A 26,745-nucleotide genomic window follows, 5' to 3' on the forward strand; every position below is an offset into this window, starting at 1 on the left:
TTAATAGCTTACCACACAACTTTGTCAGAAGTTTTTTGTAAATAATATTTTTTGATTATTTTTATTAAGAATTAATTAAAAGTAAAAGATTATCCCTATATATACATAGCTTTGTAATTCAGTTTTTTTATATTTATTTCAAGCTTTTAAATGTTTTTTTAAGAATCTTACACCACTTAGACATGACTTTTATTTAAAAATGACTTAATTGCATTTAAAGGTAAAAAAATAAAACTGTAATTTAATGAATTACAATTATATTTATTTTTAATAATTATTCATCATACTATGTGTATTGCGTTTTTTGCATTTGCATGTTAAGGGCGTCATGATTTTGACCCCCAAATAGGAAAGGAACTGAAAGAAAGACCTTGAGAAATTGATTTGCTTGTAGACTCTCAGGGGCCTCACAACTTTACGGATTTGTAATTGTAAGTGATGAGTCAGTGTAGGGGTTCCTGGTCTTTTATTGGTCAAATCTGGCCTTACCCTGCCTCTTTCGACCAATAGAATTTCGCTGATTTGCATACGGTCCCTCAGTACAGAATAAAGACACGCTTGAAGCGGTACTGATTTAAACTCTTGAGAGAAACTCTGGACATAACACATCCAAAGCAGCTGCTACCCCCAACTGGAATATTAATCTGCTGTAACATTGTAAATACCCGAATCTCAACGGCTTCTAATACAAAATAATAAGTTATTGCATCCGTGATCATTATAATTCTGTTAAAATGGGGAGAGTAAGCAGCGCGTGTTTTATATCATGGATGTATTTCGCCTACATTTGCTTGGGTTTTGAAACCACAATTGAGCCAACGATTGATTCTACCGCTTTTAGTAAGTATAAAGCTTATTTGTTTCATAAAATCATAGAATGAAAGTTGTGTTCATAAAGTTTAAAAAGTGTTAAAAGTTCACTTTTCCGGCGCCTAGCTGACTGAATATTTTTGATGAGGCAGTCGCATAATAAATATCAATATGCACAAAAAACGGAAAGCGATCTTATTGGATCTGTGTCCGCAGGAGGCATGTTTATTTCTCCTGCATGAGTTTTTTTTCTTTGTATAAATGTATACCTTTATATTTACACAGATTATTATATATATATATATATATATATATATATATATATATATATATATATATTTTTTTTTTTTTTTTTTTTTTTTTTCCCTTGTTTTTATTCATCTTTTGTATTTTTAAGTTTTATTATTTAGTTATTATTCATTTATTATTAATATATTTATTAAACATTTAAATTACCATTTACAAAACAATTTATAAAACTTTATATCTTAAAAACAAGTAGAATTTGTTGACTTTTAACGATATGGATAGTAATTATCTGTTAAAGGTAGGTCAAATGGTTGTTTGGGGCTTTGTTTACATGTATTTAAGTTATGGAAACATACTGAAGGACATTATAGCAAAGCATTTTTTATGTATAGTCAGTCAAGCACTGGGAAAAGATCCAAGCTTGCCATTTGGAAATAATTCCTCATACAAAATAAGGGAAAAAGCATAAGCACATGCAAGATAAGCTTCTTTAAAATGTTAATTTCAAATAATTATAAGCAGCTTACAAGTAAAAGCATTTAATATAAGCAGCACTGTGTTGTATATTGCTGGCTGGAAAACTTATTGTTGATCTGGTTTTGGACAGATAACTTAATGGAAAATGCCACAGAATGGATGATGGACCTCACCGACATTGAGTCCAAGTTTTCCTTTAGGACTAGCGAAGAGCCCGAAGAAGATCTTTGCTACATAGTTCCAGGTCAACCCCAAACAATCAAAGAGTGTAACTTCAATCCAGACTCCAAGACTTTCATAGTAATTCATGGATGGTCGGTAAGTGCTTCTGCTACACTTTGTTGAAGACATTAAATGAACGTGCAAAGCATGACGTGAATGATTTCAACTCAGGTCACCGGTATGTTTGAGAGCTGGGTTCCCAAACTGGTAACAGCCCTGTATGAACGAGAGCCAACAGCCAATGTGATTGTGGTGGACTGGTTGTCCCGTGCGCAACAACATTACCCAACGTCAGCCGCCTACACCAAACTAGTGGGCAAGGATGTGGCCATGTTTGTCAATTGGTTACAGGTATGTTAAACACTCTGAGATGTTTTGTGCTCTGTCAAGGTGACAAGAAAGAGCATTTGATGAAGACATAGAGTTTGTTTTCTGCAGTAAACTTTATCTTGCATGTCTCGTTTCTTCATCCAGGCTGAGATTGACTATCCTTGGGAGAAAGTGCATCTGTTGGGCTTCAGTCTTGGCGCTCATGTAGCGGGAATCGCTGGCCTTCTCACCAAACATAAGGTTAACAGAATCACAGGTAACTTGATTTTGTTTCTTAAGGCACCAATATACTTGCGGCGAAGTTCTATTTCGTTCTTTGCTTAGGGGTAAGCAGAAGTTTAAAATACGTGAGCAGCGGTATACTGTTAGTGAACATCCTGATGTCGCCCACACTGCTGAGAAAAGCGTTTAGAAGAATATGTAAATGTGTGCTGCACGCTTTCCTTAAAGAAATTACAGATCATAGCGTCATAAATATGTTTGCACCAGCTCTGCAATTCAGCTCTCCAGTCAGGTCACATTTATTTATATACTTTCTACAATAGATTGCTTAAAATCAAGCAGTTTGGAGGTATTAAACATGAACAATTTGTGTCAGTGTCACTTTCAATTAGAAGTACAATATAATTTTCTGCTATAAAGTAGCTCTGCGGTGTGATTATTTTTTTACTCGCATCTGTTCTTGATGGACCTAATGGAAGAAATGAACCAGAGAAGATTTCCACGTCAAAGAAAGCAAAGTCTCAGAGCCACGCCTACCAATTTCGTAATCGCTATGGACCAGTGGTAGTTCAGAGGTATAAGATAAAGTTTACTGCAGAAAACAAACTCTATGTCTGTTTACCACCCGGAGTAAACTCTTCCTGGAAAGTTTGCTTTTGCAATCTGTCAAAAACTCTTGAAACAAACTCCAAACAAACTTCTTTTTGGCCGGATTTAGTTTGAAATGACACCAGTTTGTTCTTCAATTTTGCTTGAAGTACTGTATATTGGGGACTTCAGGGTGTCAAGTTTCGATTTTAACATTCAAACCCTTAAAAATGCATTAAAATTAAAATGTGTCAATCTTCTTGGATTTTCAGGCATGGATCCTGCTGGCCCTAGCTTTGAGTACGCAGATGCCCAAAGCACTCTTTCCCCAGATGATGCCCTTTTCGTGGATGTTCTTCACACCAACACTCGTGGCTCTCCGGATCGCAGTATTGGGATTCAGAGGCCGGTGGGCCACATAGACATCTACCCCAATGGTGGAACCTTCCAACCTGGCTGTGACCTCCAGAACACTGTGTTGATGGTGGCCACTACTGGTTTAAGAAGTGCGTTTGTCCTCCATTGTCCTCCTCGGATGTTTTTAGAATTCAAAATCACAAAGCTTACATTATTTTTTTCTCTGTTCTCTGTAGACATGGATCAGATCGTGAAGTGCTCCCATGAGCGTGCCATTCACCTGTTCATCGACTCACTGGTGAACCAGGAGCAACAAAGCTTGGCATACCGCTGCAGCTCCAAAGACAGCTTCAACAAAGGCATGTGCCTCAGCTGCCGCAAGAATCGCTGCAACAAGGTGGGATACGGTGTGAACAAAATACGCACACGCAGGAGCAGCAGAATGTATATGAAGACCAGAGACATGATGCCATATAAAGGTAAGGAGCACCAAAGTTGAGGGTTTATTTATTTACTATATATATATATATATATATATATATATATATATATATATATATATATATATATATATATCCTTTCTTAATATAACCATCTTCCCACAGTTTTCCATTATCAAGTGAAGCTCCACTTCTTCAGCAAGAGCACAATAAGTTACACCGACCAGCCCATGAAGATCTCACTGTATGGAATCCACGGCGAGAAGGAGAATATCCCTTACGTTATGTAAGTTAACAGCATTTCCTGATAGATATGTCTGGACAGATTCTGAATGAACTACCAAAAGTCTAAAAATGCAATGTTAAGATGTTTACTAAGATCCAGAGATTCTTCCTTGATTTCAGTGACCTTAAGTACCAAAAAAAAAAAAAGGTCATGATGTTACAGATGGTTTTTGATTCCACAGGCCTGCTTTAAACACAAACTCCACCGTGTCCTTCCTTTTGACCACGGATACAGACATCGGAGAGCTGCTGATGGTAAAACTTCTCTGGGAGAAAGACTCCCTCATCAGCTGGCCCTGGTGGAACCCTGACACCTTTCACATTCGCAAATTACGCATCAAATCAGGAGAGACACAATCTAAGTAAGCAGAGAGACATTTCTATTATATTACTATTGTACATTTTATTGCATTTATTTTTATTTCATACCTTTTAATAGTTAAGATTACCTCAAAATGTAAAATTCATGTCTTTTTTGATCCAGGGTCATCTTCAGTGCAAAAGAAGGTGAATTTTCCTACCTTTCCCGTGGAGGTGAGGCCGCCATCTTCGTGAAAGACAAAGAAGCCCAGTCGAGTCGCAAAAACCAGAGGTAAATTTCCATCCGCCGTCCACCCGATCTATTGATACAGCTCCATAAAATGACCTTCCCCGTTCAGTTGTTATGTTCTTGTTTTATTTGTTGTGGTGGGTTTGTTTGACTAAACCCTCCGCACTTTACTCTGGCAGATTGCACAAGTTGAAGATGCACGGAAGTTTGTTCAAACAGAACACAGAGTAAAGGCACACGTCGAAATCCACCTCTGATGGGATCTGGCACGGAATCTGCCAGGGAAACTGGAATGGTAGAAACTGACCCGAACTTCACCCGACCCAAATCCAGAAACACTTCCTGCAAGAAACTGCATCTTGAAAATGTTACTGCTGTGCAGTTTTAAAACAAAAAAATCACTTCGAATACTGCTCAAGACACATTGCAGGTCTTGTGAGACAATCTTTAATGAAATCATTTAATCCATAAAATGATAATCATGTCTCTATGCAATATATTTATACAAGTAATCAGTTTTAGTCTGAAAGGACTTGCACTTAGTTAACAGGGTTTGCTAGTTGTCTACCAAAGAGACTTTCCTTTCTGGAGAAAGATTCCATTCGAAACATGTTACTATTTGTTTGGTTTATCAGTATTACTCTTGAAATTCCACTTAGAGACTAAACATCTAGGTTTGTTTGGTTGTACTGTGAATTAGGTTATACCAAAGCGGTTTCCTAGCTATGCTAATCCTCTTTGCCTCAGTTCTGAAAGCAAAACTTTCAGATTTGCCTTTGTTGCAGCCTGCAGTCCGTCTCAATGAAATGCTTTAGCAAAAAAATGGGACCAGAACCTCTCTCTACTGAATGAAGATGAAATGATTACTGTAAATATTTGTAATTGTCATTATATATACTTACAAACAGCTCTTCAAATGTCTACCTTTCATTTCTTGGGTTATTGGGTCTGGCACAGGTCACTTTAAAGGCTTTGCCTCCATTTGATTCAGTTTTGTTTGGTAAAACGAGCAAAATCAACAAACAATTCTGCCACTTTTGTTTTGCTTCTCATCACCCCTTTCAAAGCACCTCAAAGGTTGTTTTCATATAGATTTTGTTAAAAGTAATGAGGCATGAAACTACTTTCGTTCACACAGCCAAGAAGTAAAACAAGCATTTCATCTAAAAAAATAACGGTCACAGTTTTCCAAACCTGACAGGGTTGACTGTTCCACATAAAAGCCACAAATAAATCAAAAATGTACCCTTTCCCTATTTAATGAATGTATATATTTGTATATTAAGCACATAATATATGTATTACATGTTTCTGGAGAGCTCTTTTGAGTCATGTAGACTCTCTATTTTTATAAACAAACATTGACTGGATGAAGTTACTGGAACTGATCAGTATTTGGTCGCCTGTTGTGATCATATGAATCTATAAGCCGTGCACTGTATGATGTCATTTTAATAAACATTACGTCACGCTATGTATGAGCACTTAAGATTTTTAATTTAAAACTTCACCTTCTTTATTTTATGTGCAAATGCCATGACTGAATTAAAGGGTTAGTTCACTCATAAATGACAATTCTGTCATTAATTACTCACCCTCATGCCTCAGAAAAGTAGGAAAGACATCATAAAAGTAATCCATGTGACTCCAGTGGTTTAACTCAATTTTATAAAATGTTGATCAAAGAGCAGACGTTGTTGCATGAGATATAATATTTTGTAAATAATGTGGTAAATGATGTTTTTTGCACAAACAAAGCACTTGCGTCGCTTCATTAAATTGAGGTTAAACCACTGTGGTCACATGAATTACTTTTATGATGTCTTTACTACCTTTCTAGGGCTTGAAAGTGGTAGTTGCGTAGGCTGTCAATGGAGGGACAAGCTCTCAGATTTCATCAAAAAGATCTCCATTTGTGTTCTGAAGATGAACAAAAGTCTCACGGGTTTGGAACGAAATGAGGGTGAATAAATAATGACAGAATTTTCATTTTTGGGTGAACTAACGCTTTAAAATTCACCAAAATGCTTTAATAGTGACACTCATTTTAAATAACTGTAAACTAATTAAAACTATTTTGAAATTGGCTGGTAATTTCACAGCATCAACAGAAATCTGGGAAAGCTTGACTTTTTAAGCAAGGCCTTAATTTCTATAGATATTTAAATATACAGTTGCAAGAAAAAGTATGTGAACCACTTGCAGAATCTGTGAAAATGTGAATAATTTTAACAAAATAAGATTATTTTGTTATACTTAATGCATCGTGTTTCCTTCTGGAGCATCAGTGAATGTTTGAACCTTTTTTAATAGTTGTGTTTGAGTCCCTCAGTTGTCCTCAGTGTGAAAAGATGGATCTCAAAATCATTCAGTCACTGCTGGAAAGGGTTCAAATATGCAAAAAAATCCATGAAAACTGAAGAATCTGCAGGACCTGAGGGATTTTTCTGAAGAACAGAGCTCAGTTTAACTGCTCAGAACAAACAAGGAACTCATGAACAACCATCACAAAAAACAAAAAAACAGTCGTAGATCAGCCAAGTAACCACACACAGTATTAAGAACCAATGGTTCACAAACTTTTTAATAAATTCAGCTATTTTTTTTCTTATCAACTATGTAAACATCTTTTATGTAAAATATCTTACTCAGGGCAGAACTAAATAAAAAATCAAATGCATTTTGTATGATCTCTCTTATTTTGTTCACATTTTATTCACATTTTCACAGATTCTGCAAGTGGTACTGTATATAATCTAATAAAATGAAATTTCATTTAAATTAATCTAATCTAACAAAAAGCCATTAAAATGACTACTTCCTGTCATTGTTTTGTTTTCATTAGCTCTATTCATCTAAGATATTATGTGAGTCATCCATTCAAATAACAAAATGTGTGTGTAAAACACTCAAATGACTCACATTGTTTAGTGAGAGAGCGACTCACGTGTAGTAACCTCGAATCAAAACACAAGGAGCTTGTTTTTCAAGATACCCACCCCCTTTTCATGGAATGGAGTTCTTGGAATGAAAATATAACATTCCGATACTTTCATTAGTCAGAACCTTCTGCAAGGAGACTGTTGTGAAATTTTCAGCGTTTAATTTTTGGTACTTCTGGCAACATTTCACAAATAGAGATAAAAATGTTACATATGGAGATTTAAATGTGATTTTGGCTTATCACACTCAAATTCTTCTGGGAAATCAAATTCGACCTCCTCTGAGTTCATGTATGGTGGAGAATGATTTCTAGAACTCCATCTGCTAAAGAGCATGTGACAGGTCATTAGTTTTGTTTTTGTTCTTGAAGAACATTTTGGATGATAGCAGCAACTCTAGTGCCTGGTCCTTTTACGTTATAACAAATGGAAGGAATGACCACAGCGCAGTTGTCACTGAGAGTTTTGGCAGGGTCCAAGTGTTATGATGTGATTGACACAATGTGTGCAAAGAGCATTTAGGGTACTGGCGCATAATGAGTTATAAATCTTCATCATCTCAAATGACAAGGAAAGAGAAAATTTTAAGTAAAATGTATGAGTTTTTTTTTTTTTTAATTCACTCTTCTCTATAATATTTTGCATGAATATTGACATAACATGTTATCTGACCCATTTAGTTTTACAACCTAAGCTTAGATACAAACTACTATCTGTGCAGTTTCAGGGCCCCATTCCCATATACACACTACTGTTTAAAAGTTTTGAATAATTAAGTTTTTTTTGTTTATGAAAGAAGACTAATGCTAGCCAAGGCTGCATTTATTTGATTAAAAATACAGTAAAAATGGAAATATTGTGAAACATTTTTAAATGTATTTGTATTAAGAAAGAAAGAAAGAAAGAAAGAAAGAAAGAAAGAAAGAAAGAAAGAAAGAAATAAAGAAAAGTTAATTCAAGGTGACAACTGCATGTTTTATTATGGTAAAACTTCGACATCGACAGCTCCTGACTAGCAACAAATGTGTGACCGTATTACCCCGCCTGTGGGCTGAGACCAATGGTGCTATTAGTAGTGCTATTTAGGAACTTAACTGAAGTCTGAGGCTCAGATTTCATTTGCCAGGTTTTCAAACAGCACCAGGAGTTTGGGAATATTTTATTTTCTCAGTTTATATCAGCCTGCGCGCGCGATAGGAATTGGCGAAGGTCACAAGTGCACAAAGTTTACGCAGAAAAGATATGAACATTTTCTCATTCCAATGCGTTTCGTGGCTCATATTAAGCTTCACTGGTCTGTTCGTCGCTGCTCTGGAGGAAGTAAACTTCTCGAACGAAGTCTTTGGTAAGATGTTTGTTGATGCTCCATGAGAAAGAAATTCGGAAAACCTGAGGCGTTATTTTATTTGGACGCGGTTTAATTTTTAATGTCTGCGTTTTTAACTCCTACCGCAAATCCCGCGTTTTCATGCCAAATCTTTAATATCCGGCATCTGTCTGAGGTTTTAAATCCATGAATTAACATGTAGAAGAAGTCGGTCCATTTACTTGACATGTCTTCGAGTCAACCAGATGTTAGTTGATGTTTTAATTAGAGGATCGATTAAAGCTGTGATAATAGTGTAAATATACTATGGCTCCACCCACTTTGTATGTCAGCTGAGTTGAACTATGGAAATATTTACTGTCCTCTTGTAACCTGTTTCATAAAACATGCATGTTACATCTGAAGCATAAATATTTAATATTATTTTTATTTCATGTTTTATTACATAAATGTACTTTTTTAAATGTAAAATACAATTTTAATGACATTGCCAATTGCTAATGCCTTCTATATATATATATATATATATATATATATATATATATATATATATATATATATATATATATATATATATATATATATATATATATATATATATATATATATACATATATATATATACATATATATATATATATATTACAGTTTGGAGTATAATTGGTTTTTATTTTCATTTTTTATATAGAATTATCTTTTATTTTATAATTATAATATAGATTTTTCATAACACTTTATAATTATATAAACTAACATTTTTTATTTAATATTACATTTTAATTTGTCTTTTGAACTGTTATATTTCACTATTTTATTGCATTATATTACATTTTTAATTTGGTTATATATATTTTGTCAATGGCTATTACCTTTACATAGGTAATTTCCTGGAGGATCTAAGGGGCCTGTCAGATGCCAACAAAGCCAATGTCAAGTTTTCTCTGAGAAACCCGTCCCAACCAGATGATGATGTGTGTTACATTGTACTTGGCAAACCAGAGACTCTCAACAGCTGCGACTTCAACAACACTTCAAAAACCTTTCTAGTCATTCACGGGTGGACGGTAAATCAACGCTTTTACACACATTGAATAAATTCATCTGATTTTTTTCAAGTCGTCCCATGTATGTTAGTGTTAATTTAGCTCTTTTCCTTTAGGTAAGTGGATTGTTTGAGAGCTGGGTTGAGAAACTGGTTGCTGCACTTTATGACCGGGAGAAAAACGCTAATGTCATTGTCGTGGACTGGTTGGACATGGCGCAGAACCATTATGTGGTGGCAGCACAAAACACAAAGATGGTGGGACAAGAGATTGGACTCTTCATAGACTGGCTAGAGGTTTGTGTTAGCAAATCAAATCAGGCAAATTATCATAATCATACTCACGTTGCGCATATTGTTCTTGTAGATTGCTAATTTGTATTATTGTGTTCATACATAATTCATAAGGAGACTGCCAACATTCCTCTGGAGAAGTTGCACCTCATTGGCTACAGTCTTGGGGCCCACGTTGCGGGTTTTGCGGGAAGTCATGCAACGAATAAAGTTGGTAGAATCACAGGTAGGTTCACTGGCTTTCTTTTGGAAATAAATCTTATGACAAGTCTTAAATGCTCCGTATATGGGACAACGATTTGGGTTTTTTGCAGGTCTAGACCCTGCTGGGCCGGACTTTGAAGGGGTTCACGCCCACAGACGGCTGTCCCCAGATGATGCCCATTTTGTAGATGTCCTTCACACATTCGCCCGAGGTTCTCTGGGTCTCAGTATCGGTATCGAGCAGCCGGTCGGCCATGTAGATATATACCCTAATGGAGGAAACTTCCAGCCTGGCTGCAATTTGAGAGGAGCTCTGGAGAAAATTGCCAGTTATGGAATACTTGGTAAAGACCCCAATCTGGGATATTTAAATGTTTGATAACCATTTACCTAAATATTTCACCAAAATTGATTGAAAATATATAGTATGAGTAAGCATACATGCACATGGGGCAGTTGGTTCTTGAATTGTTGAAAAGTTTGTAGCATCGTAGCAATTTGACATATAAAAATATATTTATTTAAAAAGATTACTATTTATATATTAAATATTAAACATTTTTTAATATAAAATACTTAAATATGACAATAAATATAATAAATTTTCTTATTTTTATAATACATTCTAAATACTGATTTATCATAAATCCTAAAACCAATATTATTAAAATATTTGTATATATTACATGTTGAGATTTTAATAAAATGTATAATTTATTTAAAATAATGTATTTTTTTTTTGTTTTAAATCAACAATTTATGCTGACCATAAATCCTAATAACACAAAATAAAATATTATTTTGTAAAATATTCACACACACAAATTATATATAAAAAGACTACAATTTAATAGAAATTATAAAAATGTAAAATAAATGACTTTTTATTTATTATGAATTCAGTTCATTTTAATTAATAATAAATGCTGATTTATTGTACCAATGCTATTTTTTTCCAAATAAAATGTTTTTTTTTTTTTTTTTTTTGCATTTTTAGCCATGACACTCATTTTCTAGAAATGTTTGTTATTTGTAATGGAAAGAGATTAGTTATGTATCAGGAGGTTGTGACAGCATTTCATAATCACATTTTTCATAATCTGGCTTTCTAATTTGATTTGGCAACTTACAAACCTTTGCTACAAGTGATGCAACCTTTTGACAATGGAATCATTCATCTCTGCTAAGAACCAAGATATGTACTTGTGTGACTATAAAGTTTAAAATCTTATCATTTATGTTTCATTAATACTCTTAGCCATGAATAATGCCATCAGATGTGAGCATGAGAGGTCCATCCATCTGTTCATCGATTCCCTGCTGAACGAGGAGGAAGCTAGCAGGGCGTACAGCTGCGGGAGCAAAGACATGTTCGACCGCGGCATGTGCCTCCAATGTCGCAAAAACCGCTGCAACACCATGGGCTACAAAGTCAGCAAAGTCCGGAAGGCACGAAGTGTCAAGATGTTCACCAAGACACGAGGCTCCATGCCGTTCAGAGGTGAGTGTCCAGTTTTTATTTTAGATTTTACTTTTATGTTTTCTATTTTATTTTTACATTTTAGGGTTTTTTTTTTCTTTCTTTTTTTTTGGGGGGGGGGGGGGGTAAAAGTTTAGTTTAGTTTTTTTAGTTATTTTAGTGCTTCAACTTTAAGTAAAATTGAGAAATGTTGTGATGGCAACTAGCTGAAATGAAAAATAAGTTTACATTTTTATATATATTTCATTTTATTAAATGTTTAGTAAATGTTTTTTTTCAAGTAATGAATGTTTTTTATGGTTTTATTTAAAGTGCCCCAATTATGCTTTTTCGGATATTATCTTTCGTGTAATAAAGCCATTTGTAAATATAAAAGGTCTACAAAAAAATTTTAAAAAATCAAAGTGTATATCAAAAATTACAGAAAGAACCAATTCTGAATTTCCAGAAATGAGTCATAATTTAACGGTAAAAAACATAAATGGTAATTTCAGTCTCACATCCAAAAATGTTTGTAACAGGATGTGAGTTACAAACCTGTAACGCTGCAAATGTGTAAAAAACCTACTTAGGTTTGTTACAGGATGTAAGTTACAAACTTGTAACCCTGCAAATGTGTTACAAACCTACATAGATTTGTATCAGGATGTGTTACAAACTTGTAACACTGCAAATGTTACAAACCTTCATAGGTTTGTTACAGGATATAAGTTACAAACTTGTAACCCTGCAAATGTGTCACAAAACTATGTAGGTTTGTATCAGGATGCGTTACAAATCTGTAACATTGCAAATATTTGTAACACAATGTTAGGGTTTGTAACACATTTGCATAATGCCAGCCTTTGGGCTTCATTGGCTGCTCTTCGAGCAATGTCTACTTTGCCCTGCCCTCAGCTGAGGCCTGGAATATGCTAGTTCATGTTGTCGACACATCAAGAAGTCATGATTTTCTCCTTCACGAATGCAAATCCACTTTGCATTCATTTCCAAAGGATGAGGACTCGGCTCGAATTGATACAGTAAAATCACAGCAATCGTAACATTTCTTATCACTGTATAAGTGCTAAGGAAGATTCTGTGCTGAAATTCAGATATGGTAATAGGCATTTTGTTTCCTACATGCGCTGTAAGCAGTAAACCAGTCACAACAGACTGAGCCATCTGACCAATCAGAGCAGAGTAGGCTCTCGGAAAGGAGGGGTTTAGAGAGACCCCTAAGACCTTTATCGAACCGTTTTAGACACTGTGAGGTTATGCTGCAATGTATATTATGAGAAAATTAAAGTGATTTTTGACCTTTGACGCACGTAAACCTATTGTAGGAGACCTCTAAGACAAAATAAGGATCCTTTAAAATAGCATATTAGGGGCACTTTAGTTAACGACAATAACCCTGGTTGTGGGTGCTACAATATTTGGTCATTTTTTTATTTTCATAGTTTTTCACTATCAGCTGAAAATCAACTTCCTTGGAAAAATAAATCAATTAGAGACGGAACCAGCCCTGACAGTCTCACTTTACGGTACCAATGGTGAAGCAGAAGATCTCAAGTTGAATGTGTGAGTAATCAATCTTATATCTTCTAAAGACAACTATATAGTGTTCACACCAAATCAAATGTCATTGCTTACTATCTTTAAATTATTTCAACAAGCAGACAGGAGAAGATCACTGCCAATAAGACTCATTCATTCCTTGTGGTAACCGAGAAGGACATTGGAGATATTCTGATGCTGAAGTTTAAATGGGAGGAGTCCAGTTCCTCTTTACTCACTTTATTCTCCTCGTGGTGGTATGGAGATTCCACAAATTCTGACGTACAGATCCATAAAGTCAGAGTCAGAGCTGGGGAGACACAAAAAAAGTATGTTCCTACTTTCTACTTTCTAGATATAATGAACCTAAAACATTTCTGAGCCACTTTTGCTCAATGACTTGAATGAATTGGTCTCAAGGAAGTCAGTTTTCCTCGGTTCAAACAGGTGTTCTAACAGAGTAACTCCAGGTGTAATTCATCACATTAACTATGAAACACTTCGCAACCAGAAAATGTCACAATGTGTCTTCATTTTGAACTTATCTACTGTTTTATCATTTCAAACCTAACAAAGTTCAATTTTGCAAAATGCTTTGTTTGAAAAGTTTGCTTTCTTTACATTAAATGCCACCTGATGTAATGTTTTATCTAACACAGTGATATTCACAGATTTTTAAGTATCTAACAACTTTCCTTCTTCGTTTTTTTTTAGGATTGTGTTGTGTTTGAAAGATCCCCAAACAGGAAGTTCGGTTCAGGAAGTTATATTCGTGAAATGCAGGGAACCATGGAGGTCTTTATCTAAAAGGTGACAATAGCGTACTATAATTAAAATCTTCACATTTATTCTAAAATAGTTAATATATAAAATTTTCTTTGTTCCAACGCAGGCCTAAATTGAAGAGCCAATGAAATGATTTGCAAGAGATTTTGATGAAGCACTTCAACAAATGTATTTATACAGATGTTATTTATTAAGGTTGCAACTGCACTGAGACTGTACTGTATTGAATAATGTATTGCTATGAATGTGATTCATGCAGATGGATTGTGGACTTTTGTACTATCATATGGAATAGGCTTAAAAAGCCATGAAATGTGACTGATTTCATTGAATAGTTTTTTTGTTTGAATTAGGTCATTAATTCAGTTTATCATTATAAGTGATGCTGATTCTTTTGGCTACAAACACTGTCCAAGAAAACATTGTACTACATTACTTATCTGTCTGTTCTGTGTTAAACTTTTTTTGTAATAAATTATACTCTAGAAGTTTCATGTTAAAGGTGCGGTCACGTTTACCGTTGTTGGGCGAATTTTCGCGGGCGAAATCCAGTCATTTCAGTAGGAATCAATGCGATTAGGAATATTGTGTGGGGCGGCAGATTTCCACACCAACAAAAGAAAGATGATTGGTTTGATAGTGACTTCTGTGCTCTGTGCTTCATACATCGTTATACTTTTGACAATAAACAAATCTTTTCACCTGCAAAATTGTCACTAATGTGACTGCACCTTATAAGACAACTTTTTGATGGTACGTTTCACTGAGGAAAATTTAAACAAATAGCCTACATTAATATCACCACTTGAAATATTGAATGTTTAGCATGAGCAACAATTTGAGCAAAAGCAACAATTACATCCAGAAAACACATTTAAGTCAACTCCAGTAAGTTAATCTAAAAAGTCATAAGGAAATGAAAACATAAATGAAAATCTATTGTGTTGAATATGTTTTATTATTGGTACAAGTTTCTTTTTTTTCCTCTTTTGCACTTTATATAGGTAATCGACATTCATAAGCAGGAAAAATATTCCATAAAAATACTGGAACTGACATTTACTCTGTATACTACATCATACAAAATGCTACAACATTTTATACATTTTTTTCATGAAAAATGATGTACATCAATAAAATGAACTGTACACTGTGAAAAACTATTAAAAAAAAATTCTATCTTTGAGCTAAATGTATGCCTTTTTTTAATGTCTGAACTTGAAATGTTTTATACATTAATTTTGCATATGTATTTTTTGTTAAATTCTTGGAGCACATACTACTCATACGAATTAGCCTCACTATTTTAATTATTTACACTTTCATATTAGTTGAACATGCAAAAAAACTACAATTTCCTATTAAATAGTTCTTGACCTTTTTTTACCCCATTCAAGCTTAAATGTCACTTAGTTCTCTATGCTTATCTTGGTAACCACCCCAAGGATGACACAAAGAGATAAAATCATGAAAGCAAATCCAGCAACTCAAACAAACTGGTGTCGCGATAGCCAAAAGATTGCAAAACACGAAATTTTGAACTTGCTGATATAGTTTTGAACCGGTGATTTCCGGAGGAACCAAATATGCAGAGACAACCAAAAGTAAGCCATTTGCAGGTTGACACATATTGTATTTTATTGTAGCATTCCCAAAAACCTGTTGTTTATTCTAGCTTTCCATGAAACTACAGCCATCTGTTGTGTATGTTGAGATTATTTGGCTTTCTCAAAATTCTCAGAATGTCATGTTCTTGGATTTCTCTGAGATAAATGTAGGTGACATTGTGTACAAAGTTAATGAGATCAATGATTTATAGTTAAAAGTTGGACAGTATTCAATCCTCAAAACAGCACTGGAGATAAAATAACTTTGTAAAGACCAATGGTGTGAGACATATGAGTGAAAGAGGCAAATCATGTTTGGACAGATGCTGTGCATGACTCTCAGCTGTGTATCTGTCTATGTGTTTTGAACATTTTCTTGCTTGCAGGGGTTTCTTGCCAGTTGGAAGGCCCCGAGTGGAGAGATATTTACCTGTCGTCATCAATCTCAAGGGACTGTCCAAAAACACAGATAACCCCAGCCATTACTGCTGAAATGGTGAGAATAGCCAGAAGAATTGCCCACCAATGTGCCTAGGAAAGATAAGAGAGAAGTTTTAAATGGTATAAAGTAAACTGAGTGAAGTAAAAAACAAAAAAACAGATTTTTTGAAGAAAATTACAACCCCGATGCTAGGATCATGTGGATGCTTGAATAGTGTTATATAGTTGCTAATGTGTTCTGAGTGTTTTAGTTGCTAGTTGGTTCCTTATTGGTCCAAGTCAAAAGAGCCCACCCATACCTCCAACACGACTCTCCTCAATATGCCATATGATTTGAGGTACCACTGTCAACTCACAGTATTGTGGATGAAAGGTCCGTAAACAACTTAAAACAGTTATTTTAAGTAGTACTAGTAGCCTATTTTGTATTAGTGCCCAATTTGAAAAATATTAAAGCTATTACATACTATTTTACACCAGACTGGCAAGGTCGTCTCATAAGGAAATACAAAAAACAGCCAATGCTAGCATGCTACATTAGACTGTTTCAAATGCTAACAACAAACCTTCATCCAACTGGCCAGGTCATCAAACTCATCCAATTTGAGGAAAGAATTTTTGAGCCTTGCAATTGGGCCGTCAGCATCTAGAATTCTGCAGAATTTAAACTTGTCGCAGTAGCCTCTGTTTCCAGAGCAGGGCGATCCAGGAACCAAAGCCACACGTTTCCCACCAAAGTAGTCCAAAAGAACCGAAGAAGTGGTGCTTGCGCAGGTATTAGGTTTGTCTATGGAGAAGAAAAAGAATAATGCCAAAGAAGGAAAATAAAAGTCGGATACAAGAACATATGTGCTTAATTTACGTTTTTATAAAGCAGTAATGTCAGCGCAAACAGCTGTTTATGCATCTAATTTATTTGGAGCAGTAAACACGTTCTCTTGTGGCGGGACATTGTGGTTACCTCTCTGCTGGCAGCACATGTGGCATTTCTCTGTCTTGTTCTCTCCCGGACAGTCACATTGCACCATGTTGTACAATGCGCAGAGAGACACGCCACATTCCTGCAACATCAAGCCACAAGACATTGGTTATAGAGGATGTCACATTGTTTAATAGGATAATACACAAAAATACACCCAATTTGCATCATTACTATGCACATTAAGCCAAAATGTTTCCATGTTCAGCTTGCAACCACAAACTTTGATCAGAAGACAAAAAAACAATCATTTAGATTTCTCTTGTCTTTTTATTCCCTAATGCCTACCCAATGTTCTTCATGCAAACAGATATCATTTATGACAATATGATGTTTTTAATGACTTTGGCCCAAGAAAAGGGGCTGTTTTCAATAAAATCACAAATGTGTATCACATACTGTATGTCCTCAAGACATACAGATTTTGTGGAGTATCCAACTCAAATACATTGTTTTTTGTATTCTGAATAGCTAAAAAAATGGATGAAATCTGATGCTAACAAACGTGATCCAAACTACACCCATATGTGGTTTGAAACTGGATTAAAATCTGGATGTGTTTCAGTCTGAATGGTCTGATCAGATATCAATGTAAATATGCAGATACCCTGATTATGGACTTAACTGAATTGAAACAGACAAGATTTCATTACTTGCAAAATGCGGACAGCAAGTAGAAATCCAGATTGTATTTGAAATCCAAATCGGATTAGTATAGTGTGAACACAGCCAAAAAGAATATAAGATATAAGAATATAAGATTGTACCCCACTGAAACAGATACGTGTGCCATCACTGCATGTTGTCATGTTTGGCTTGGCGGGAGGTTCTGGACAAACAGCAGAGGAACCGGAGCATACACTTTGGTTGCGACACTCAGAGTGGCGTTCACACATCAGCCCAGCTTCCTTGAAGGCACAATGGGAGCTGCAGCACAGACCCTGGCTAGGACTGAGATAGTTATAACTGTAAGGTAAATATTTACCAATGATCGACTTCAAGGAGGTAGGTTTGGTGGACCTGAAAAACTATGATAAGTTCAGACATTCTTAGAACCTATTCCAAATGGTGCTGTTGATATAGCCTTTATTTGCATGTTTTCATGTAGTCCACAAGACCCTACGGAAGGGGTGTCCAACCCAAATCCTGGAGGGCCACCTTCCTGAAGAGTTTAGCTCCAACACTTCAAGACATTTCAAGTAATCCTGAAGACCTTGATTTGGTTGTTCAGGTATGTTTAACAAGTGTTGGAGCTAAACTTTACAAGAAGATAGTCCTCCAAAAGTATGACTAGACACCCTTGCCCTATGGCAGGGTGTCTGAAATTAGTTCCAAATTATCTGGAAGACCTCGATTAGCCGGTTCAGCGGTAAAATTAAGATTGGAGCTAAACTTTCCAGGAAGGTGGCAACTCCAGGAGCAGGACCAGACACTCCTGGTGTAAGGTCTCCCATTTGTCATTTTATCAAAAGGGAGCTTAATATCACCCCAGCACCATTGATACATACTTTTGGAAAGCCCTCTCTGTGACAGTGGTCTGTTATCCAACAGTCGATGTGACTTTACATCACCAAGGCAGGGTCTTGTGGACTGCAAGGGTTGACTAAGGGTTGCTATTTTTGGACCTTAAAGTAAAGAAATTTAATTTGTCTAAAAAAAGTCCACAGGTCATCCTCCTGATACAAAATGGACTGATGCAAACCTGCATTGTTTTTCAGGCTTCAGTCGACATTCAATGCCTGAAGGTTCCTTCGAGCTGTAGCAGCATGGGTCACTTTCATTGTGGCCCACGTCGCACTCCTCACCCTCTTCTACGATGCGGTTCCCACAAATGGGCTGCTCACTATCTGAAAGGACAAAACCGGTACATCTCCAGTCAGTTAGGTTAACCTCACGCCATGAAGCCATGGAGATAAGCCCCACTGTAGGAATGATTTAGGACTGAGACAAGCCAATGTTCTTTAGCATATCCATCCCATCCCAGACTTTAGTCACGCGTCTTACCTACAAAGCATCTGTCCTTCTTTTCATTCAGAATGTGACTCATGTGCTGCAGGCTGCAAGGGGAGAACTTGTCGCTGTTCTCCTCAATCTTGTTGGTGGCTTGAGGGAACATCAAGAACCTTCCTTTGCCACCAGTGATCTCCAGGCTTCCACATTTAGAACCCTCATCGTGCTGCCACAGACAAAACACAAAGTAAAATGTAAACATTATAGATGCACCGGCTGACCGGCCATAAATGGTTTTTAGTTTTATTTTGGCCAATCTCTGTTCCGGACTTGCACACAAACTGCATTGCAATCATTTCCTAAAATGTCATTTATGTGGAATATTATGAAGTTGGTAAACAGGACTTTAACAGAGGCTAGAGATGTGACACGCTAAAGACGGACACAAAGAAGAGAACACAGATGCGCCAGCAGAGCAAGGCACTGTAAGCACACTGTTTGCAATGCTTGAAATATAGGAAGAAAAATACAAACATTGAATTGAGGGTGGGGATTTATATGAATGTATCTCTTAAGGAAAATGTCTTCAGAAAAGTTTCAATTACATTTTCTTTTCCTCTTTCCTCCGTATAAAGTAGTGTTTATAATCATAGTGCTGCTTTGCGTATAGCGGTAATCAGAATTAGTGCATCACTAAAACATTCTAGATCAGGATCAAATAACCTACTAGTTAGTTGCCATTCTCCATTGGAGAACAGTTGAACAGTTGCAACAACAGATGTACAAGCATTATTTTTTTAATACTATATAGTTATTGGCCCATATATTTTTTATACATATTTGACTGCAGACAATACTTATTAACTAGCCTAAAATTGAGCATTTACATGAGTTTCATTAATAAGCCTTTTTTTTTTTTTTTTTTTTTAATATATACATAAAAGGATACTTATTATTGATGATTTTAAACAATGTAAATGTATAAAATATGACTATATATAATATTCATATTATTTTTTACCATGACTATAAAGTAGTTACAGGTATACAAATTAAGCACACACTATAGTGTTGTGTTACTTGTCATTTTATTTTATATTTATTATTATTAGTAGCAGTAGTTGTAGCAGTAATTTTTTAAATAATATAAAATATTATTATGTGTAATATTAATTTTATTTTTACTTGATTGCTGTTGATAATATCTTTCCATGGCTATGAAGTAGTTATACAACTACTTCCAGGTATACAAATTAAGCTTTTCATTCACACAAGCTCTGTGGCTCCAAGAATGAAATGAGATAGCTGGGCCAAAGGGCATTGGCCCCTTTCCCAGGCCTCCCATAAATCACAGGTGATGTGGATTCTCTGATCTGCACTGCATCCCAAAATCAGCCTGGAAACAACGAGCCATGCTTGTCAGCCCTCTGCTGTCAAACGTGACTTAACATATAAAGGGAACATGGACAGAACTAATCTTCCATAGAGTCCTAGGAAGTGTGAAGTACACGGCTGCTACAGGTGGAAAAGTTCACCAATCATTAAAAGGCATTTAGATATGCAGCATAGCGATAATGTTCTTTAGTGTGACATGCTATGCTAAAGCCAGCCAGCATTTGGCAACAGCGTAGCAGTATGCAATTTCAAAACAAAACAAACAAAGCCAATGAAGAGTGCAGCCATATTTGATGTGCAAATCTGGTGTTAATCATTCCTACACTGATTTTAACTATTAATTAAACTGACAGAGGTTTGTCTGTGATATCAACCAGCTGGTGGTGACAGCAAAGGCAGACATACTCACAGGGGCTCCAAGACTATGGCCCAGCTCATGGGCAAAGGTCAGGTGCACGAGTTTGGGAGAAAGGTAGGAGCCATAGTTCTGAAGGGTGATTAAACCAGTGTTATGGCTGGAATTGCGACCATCCTTCATGATCATCTCAGAGCAGATTCCTCCCCAGTCATCTGAGAATCAGAGAAAGTAAAATTTAAACTTTTTTAACAAAAAATCAATCCACAATAATGAATATGCTAACTTCAGGCACATGTGTTAAAGCAGGGGTGTCCAATCCTGCAAGTTTAGCTCCAACCCCAATTAAACACACTGGAACCAGCTAATCAAGGTCTAACTAGGCATACTAGAAACTTCCAGGCAGGTGTGTTGAGGCATATTAGAGGTAAACTCTGAAGGACAGTGGCCCTCCAGGACCAAATTTGGACACCCCTATGTTAAAGCAAATATTAGATTGATGCAAGACATTTTTCTTGAGTTTGAATTTGTGTTTTAGCACCGCAAACTCTAAGTTCACGTGTTTCTTGGAAATCAATGTGTCGGTGGAGTTTAGGTTGGCTTAATATCTTCTGTCATGATTTACATACTGTAGAGAATGAGAAAAAACCCCTTGCAGAGTTGCTTTTCTTATATGAGCTCCCCTGTGTTTCGAGCTTATACAATGCCAACAGACAGTTATACTGCTGATCACAAACAGCTGGTCTTTTTCGCACAGCACTAACCAATTACATGATCACTGACTCAAGTCTGCTGGTGGGTTAGGCTTGTAGTTGGTCAAGATCAGCTGGTCCATCAAAGTCCCAAGTCCTGGCTTGTTTTAATCCAGACTGTGAACTTTTAGTCTGGCAAAATCAAAGGTCAAGCTTATGACTTCAGATGTTGTTAGATTTGTGTTCACAACCAGGCTGCTGGAGTTTTTTTTTTTTTTTGCGCCTGTCGGGCGGGGATTTACAAGGACCATACATTGTGGGTGGATAAACTGGCTAAACATAAAACTTATGTGAACTGTGGGTTTATAGAGGTTTTATGGTCGTCATCTGTATCTCATGTACGCCACAATTCTCACATGAGGAATAGGTCTTCATTTAAATTGCTGAGTCATTTGTCACTGGTTCTAATTTAGAGAAACACAGGAATTTTAAAATGTTTTCAAATAAAACTTGTCTAAAATTTCCTAATGGCAGCTAAATCGACTGACTCAGAATAGGATGTATTATTATATAATAGTTTATTATATATCATTATTATTTATGTATGTCTGGATTATTAAACTTTATATGTTATTACTATAAGAAATAATCTACGCTTTGAAATTTTAAGGTCCGCAGACCATGTCTAACCAGCAATAGTGCTATTAGAAGAAGGATGGTGTGGTCCTGATAAACACATTAAACCAACTATGTGGGCTATATTCAATTAGGTAATGGAATATGAATGCAGTGCATGGTTGCAGAGCTTACTCATCCCAACTGACTAAGAACAGGGCCAAATGAAATGAAGGTGAACTGTACTCTAGTTCACAGGCATCTTTACAGAACTCATTCAACAACATGTAAGGTGACCAGGATGGTGCCTCAGGGTCATTGCTGCCTTTCACAGTTGCTATATCAGGCTCTTTTTCCACTGGACTTGCAAGGAGCCATTTTTGTCACAAGGTTTTTAGGACACAAGGCTGTTGATTGGCACCACAACGCAGTCACTTGAGAGAAGCCATCATGATCTAGGGTTATACCAAGCGAAACAATCAGTAAAAAGCCCAAACCAACTACAAGATAGTATTTAAAAGTTGCAAAAGTAGGACTTGATACCAGAGGACTATGGGAATATTTATATCTCTGTTGTTTATTGTACCAGGCCAACCGTGTGCTGCAGTGATGATGTATTTTTGAAGGCCAGAAGTTAGCATCACCATGGTTCCATTGACAAAAACCCAATGGGATTTTTCCTTTGGCTTTAGGATTATTGCAGAAAATAATCTCCCTTGGCCAAAAAAAAGGTTAAGGTACGGTCACATTTACCTTTTTACGGTGAAATTCCGTGGGCGAAATGCAGTCATCTTTAAAGGAATCCACACAATCTGCAATTTCGTGTGAGGTGAAAATTTCCAAGCGGATTTCACATCGGACCTAAGATTGTTTAACTCTTAAAGCCCGATTATGCATCTATATAAAGCTGTTTGTTTTAGAACTGACCTTTGTGTAAGCATTCGCAGCACTATTGACAATGGACCTACTTTGTCTACTAAGTTTTGCTAATGTGACCACACCATTAAACATTTTGTTCATCATAATCTTCACAAATGAATAAAACTTTTATGAAACTTTAAACCTAAATACAATCACCAGTAATAAAAGCTAATGTAGACTATGAATGAACTACACCACGGTTGCATGACTACAACATCACCTTAAGCTATTAAACTCTTTCAGACTTTATTTAAAAAAAAAACATTTTCCCTGAAACTTTGAGTTAGAATAGTTTGCAAGAGTGATGATTAACAACAGGCTGTGGAAGCACACTAGAGAGTAGATGGGTTTACCTGTTCAGAAGTTTAATGTCCCTGAAAACTTCTGTAGTCCCATTTAGCCACTTGTTAGCAACTGCCTTTTCCAAGACAAGTAAAGACTTTAAAAACCAATCACAATGAGGTATTACTGATGTATTTTATGTTGTAGAATAAAACATGAAAATATCTTGAGCTTGTGTTAACCACACACCTTATTTCAGGAATTTAGGCAAAAACCCATAAAAAAAAAAAAAAACAAACAAAAAAACATTGACTTGGGCTAAAATGTCCTTTTTGGCTAAAAACTCATTTCTGCGTTTTGGCCTACAAAAATATGTAATACCAGCAGCACTCTATACAACAAACAATTCTACATTTGTTAAAAGTAGACTTGGATTAAAGTAGATCCAAGTCCAAGGTCCATGTCATTATGCATTAAAATACAAGAACCACCCATCCATCAAAAACATTGACTCTACAACATCCCAAGCTGCTATAGTAGAGTAATGCACCTTTGTTGGGTAAGTATGATTGCAACCCCTGCAGCCTACAGCCTAACATGGAGTTAATTTGTGACAACAAGCCTAGTCAAAACAAGGCCAAAAGACTGCTGTAGGACTTGCAGATGTCTTGGTTAAATTTTACAGATCTGAGAATTGGCATCCATCATGTTTCCTAACATGTTTGGATGCTAAAGCACTAGAAAGTAACATCAAAGTCATCACCGCTGTGAAGTTTGTCCAAAAAAGCCTGAATTAACAAGTTTACACATGAGGCCCATCCCATATGGAATTGAATGCAACTTGATATTGGATTTGCATGGTGTTTAGATGCTAATATGCATGTCTAATGAAATCTCCTCACGTGAGGGCTTTGCCATGGAGGCACATGTGGTAAAAGGAATGTGGTTAGCCTAGTTTTTGCGGCAGGGGCAGAGGTCTAGTGCACATAGCTCTCTGGTCACATGTCACCATTACCGTGGACTCACACCCCCTTTCTCAGCCAATCACAGAGGGCGCTGTGGTTAATCCCATGGCAACATTCTAGGATCTCAGCTGGTGGCCTGCACCTCCAACCACAACAATAATAATCAAAACAATGACTACTCAGATTGCTGGCCATATGAGATCCCAGTGGCATTCAGATACTGCACCCAGTTGGGGCCAGTATACATTTACAAAGCACTACCTCTGTGAAAGCATCCGCTCAGAGAGATCTGAGAGCCATTGAGGGTCAAAATGTAAGGAATGTATTGGAATATGAGTGAATACCTTGCTGAAAAGACCAACGCTGGACCAGTGGGATGATCGTTTGCTCGGTTGGGTTACAACAGACCTTTGTTAGGTCTTACTTAAACTGGGAAATAACATGCACACAAATTTGTAAACAAAAGTTTTGTTAAAAAGCTGCAAATTTCAGGTTTATCCTGTTATGGTTGATATTTCAAATTTTTCGGACAAAAAACATTTTCAATTAAATATGATACGTAAATAATCATGAAATAAAATTAGCAGTATATCATTAATTAGTAGTATATAAATTATCAAAATTAAAAGGCAATATATAAATACTATAAAACAGAAAAATAAATAGATACTAAAACTGGTAAAAATAAATAAAAATATGAAATTATGTAGAATTAAGAAGCAATAAAAAAAATTATATATAACAATCACTAAAATTATGAGGTAATTAAATTAACACTAAAAAATTAACAGGAAAACATAGAAATACAAATAAACAAATAAATAAATATGTATACAAGGCAATAAGTAAACAAATGGAAAAATGTGTAAAGAAGGAAAGAAGGAAAGAAATCAAACAGAAAAATATATATCATACAGCTTTTGTAATAATTTTGTTTAAAGAGGATACAAGTCCAGTGGAAAAGTTCAATGGTGTAATGCATAAACATTTAGTATCATGTAAGTTGTAACTGCTGTCACACAATTATGCTAAGATGTCTCTTAGCTGGTGCAACTGGCCCCTGGTGTCTCCAGCAAGCTTCTTAACTAACCAGCAAGAGTTCCATGGTCAAGCTGGACCATGCTGCTTGACTGAATGGTTATGCTAGTTCAACAGCTAGACCAGTATGAACTATGGAAATTCATGCTGTTCTTTTCAGCAAGGTAGATGAATGAATTTATCACTGAAGATAGAAAATGTCCCATTTATGAAATTCAGGATATTGTTGATGTCCATGGGAGCGGCAGCTAAGGTCAAGTCCTGTCATGCAGAGGAAGTTGCTAATGTAGAATGAATGCAGCATTGATTGTGTTGTGGAGAAGAATGTTAATTACAAGGTCAGTTTAGCAGTGCTACAAACAATGAACCAACAACACGGTTATTGCTTTGGTTAAAAGGGATTCAACTGATATAGTGTAAGGTGTTTTTTGTTTTTTTTACTTCCTTGCATTATACTGTATGTTGGTCTGCTTGTATTGTGTCTACAATTATGAGTGTCACTGAAAACAAATCCTTGACCAGGGAGTCTTTAAGTTTCTTATTAGTAAATCTTTCCACCTGTTTCTCATAAAATTCTCAAAACTGCACATGCAATTACGTAAAAACTCCCAGGAAGGTTGTTTCTCTGAATTTTACATGAGAGTACATTCTTTCCTAGAAGTACTTGACAAAGACCACCACTCCCCACCCTGACCCCCACCATCCCCACTGCAATTTTTCAATAGGGTGTCTAGGGTTTGAGTGATGTTATCAGAAAACTTCTCTTCAATATCACGTCGCGTCAAGGACAACTGTGGATAGAGGTCACATACCAATGGCATAAATGGCATTCAAGCCCAGTTGGCCACCATTGAGTATAATAATATTCCTTCACGTGACATTTGTTGTAGGCGTCAATGAGGCAACACAATTGTGTTACCGGAACTGTCTAGAGTGGATGGGCTGAAATATTACCTTCTTTTCCTTCCCAGGCCAGGCCAAGAACCCCGCTGAAGTCTCTGTTGGTCAAGAGATAAGACAGGCAGTAGTCGTTCCAGTTCATCTCGGAAAACAGACTCAACAGCTTCTCAGGCCCAATGTGAGTCTTGTCCAAAGGACTGTTGGGATCTTCCTCTGTGATCACCTGAAATTATCAACCTGTTTTATGTCAATCCAGACCACTGTTGCCAACTATTTTCAATGGAAAGTAGCTAAAGCCTGCTTGAATGTTGCTAGATAAAGCCATAGACCTTAGACAGGTTAGATGCCATATCGAATTTAAAGGGTTAGTTCACCCAAAAATGAAATTTCTGTCATTAACTACACACCCGTAAGACTTCGTTCATCCTCAGAACACAAATTAATATATTTTTGATGAAATC

The 26,745-nt window shown here is 36.1% G+C and overlaps 3 protein-coding genes across 4 annotated transcripts in view; 2 read left to right on the forward strand and 1 right to left on the reverse strand.

The window, feature by feature from the left end:
* The first annotated feature begins 563 nt into the window (after positions 1 to 563).
* On the forward strand, positions 564 to 6,004 carry lpl (lipoprotein lipase). The gene is made up of 10 exons (XM_048164066.1): positions 564 to 840; positions 1,667 to 1,854; positions 1,930 to 2,109; positions 2,233 to 2,344; positions 3,171 to 3,404; positions 3,492 to 3,734; positions 3,861 to 3,981; positions 4,163 to 4,342; positions 4,465 to 4,572; positions 4,710 to 6,004. The coding sequence occupies exons 1-10, from the start codon at positions 735 to 737 to the stop codon at positions 4,759 to 4,761; spliced, it is 1,524 nt and encodes a 507-aa protein (XP_048020023.1). The 5' UTR covers positions 564 to 734; the 3' UTR covers positions 4,762 to 6,004.
* Positions 6,005 to 8,504: 2,500 nt separating this feature from the next.
* Positions 8,505 to 15,330, forward strand: LOC125251135 (lipoprotein lipase). 2 transcript variants are annotated; one of them, XM_048164077.1, is made up of 10 exons: positions 8,505 to 8,817; positions 9,679 to 9,863; positions 9,959 to 10,138; positions 10,250 to 10,361; positions 10,450 to 10,683; positions 11,598 to 11,840; positions 13,262 to 13,382; positions 13,478 to 13,687; positions 14,073 to 14,168; positions 14,251 to 15,330. In XM_048164077.1, exons 1-10 carry the CDS (start codon positions 8,715 to 8,717, stop codon positions 14,270 to 14,272), a joined length of 1,506 nt encoding a protein of 501 aa, XP_048020034.1. In that variant the 5' UTR covers positions 8,505 to 8,714; the 3' UTR covers positions 14,273 to 15,330. The 2 variants fall into 2 exon arrangements, with proteins under 2 accessions (XP_048020034.1, XP_048020044.1); XM_048164087.1 differs by having other exon boundaries at positions 8,507 to 8,817; positions 13,481 to 13,687.
* si:ch1073-396h14.1 (disintegrin and metalloproteinase domain-containing protein 10) overlaps positions 15,084 to 26,745 on the reverse strand; it is a 31,454-nt gene continuing 19,792 nt past the window's right edge. Inside the window, 8 exon segments of the mRNA XM_048164056.1 lie at positions 15,084 to 16,282; positions 16,759 to 16,979; positions 17,154 to 17,253; positions 17,939 to 18,122; positions 18,874 to 19,018; positions 19,176 to 19,347; positions 20,926 to 21,086; positions 26,339 to 26,507. Of these exon segments, the coding sequence (XP_048020013.1) occupies positions 16,178 to 16,282; positions 16,759 to 16,979; positions 17,154 to 17,253; positions 17,939 to 18,122; positions 18,874 to 19,018; positions 19,176 to 19,347; positions 20,926 to 21,086; positions 26,339 to 26,507 (1,257 nt within the window). The 3' untranslated portion in view covers positions 15,084 to 16,177.

This window comes from Megalobrama amblycephala, linkage group LG2, assembly GCF_018812025.1.
Source record: "Megalobrama amblycephala isolate DHTTF-2021 linkage group LG2, ASM1881202v1, whole genome shotgun sequence".
Lineage (NCBI taxonomy): Eukaryota > Metazoa > Chordata > Actinopteri > Cypriniformes > Xenocyprididae > Megalobrama > Megalobrama amblycephala.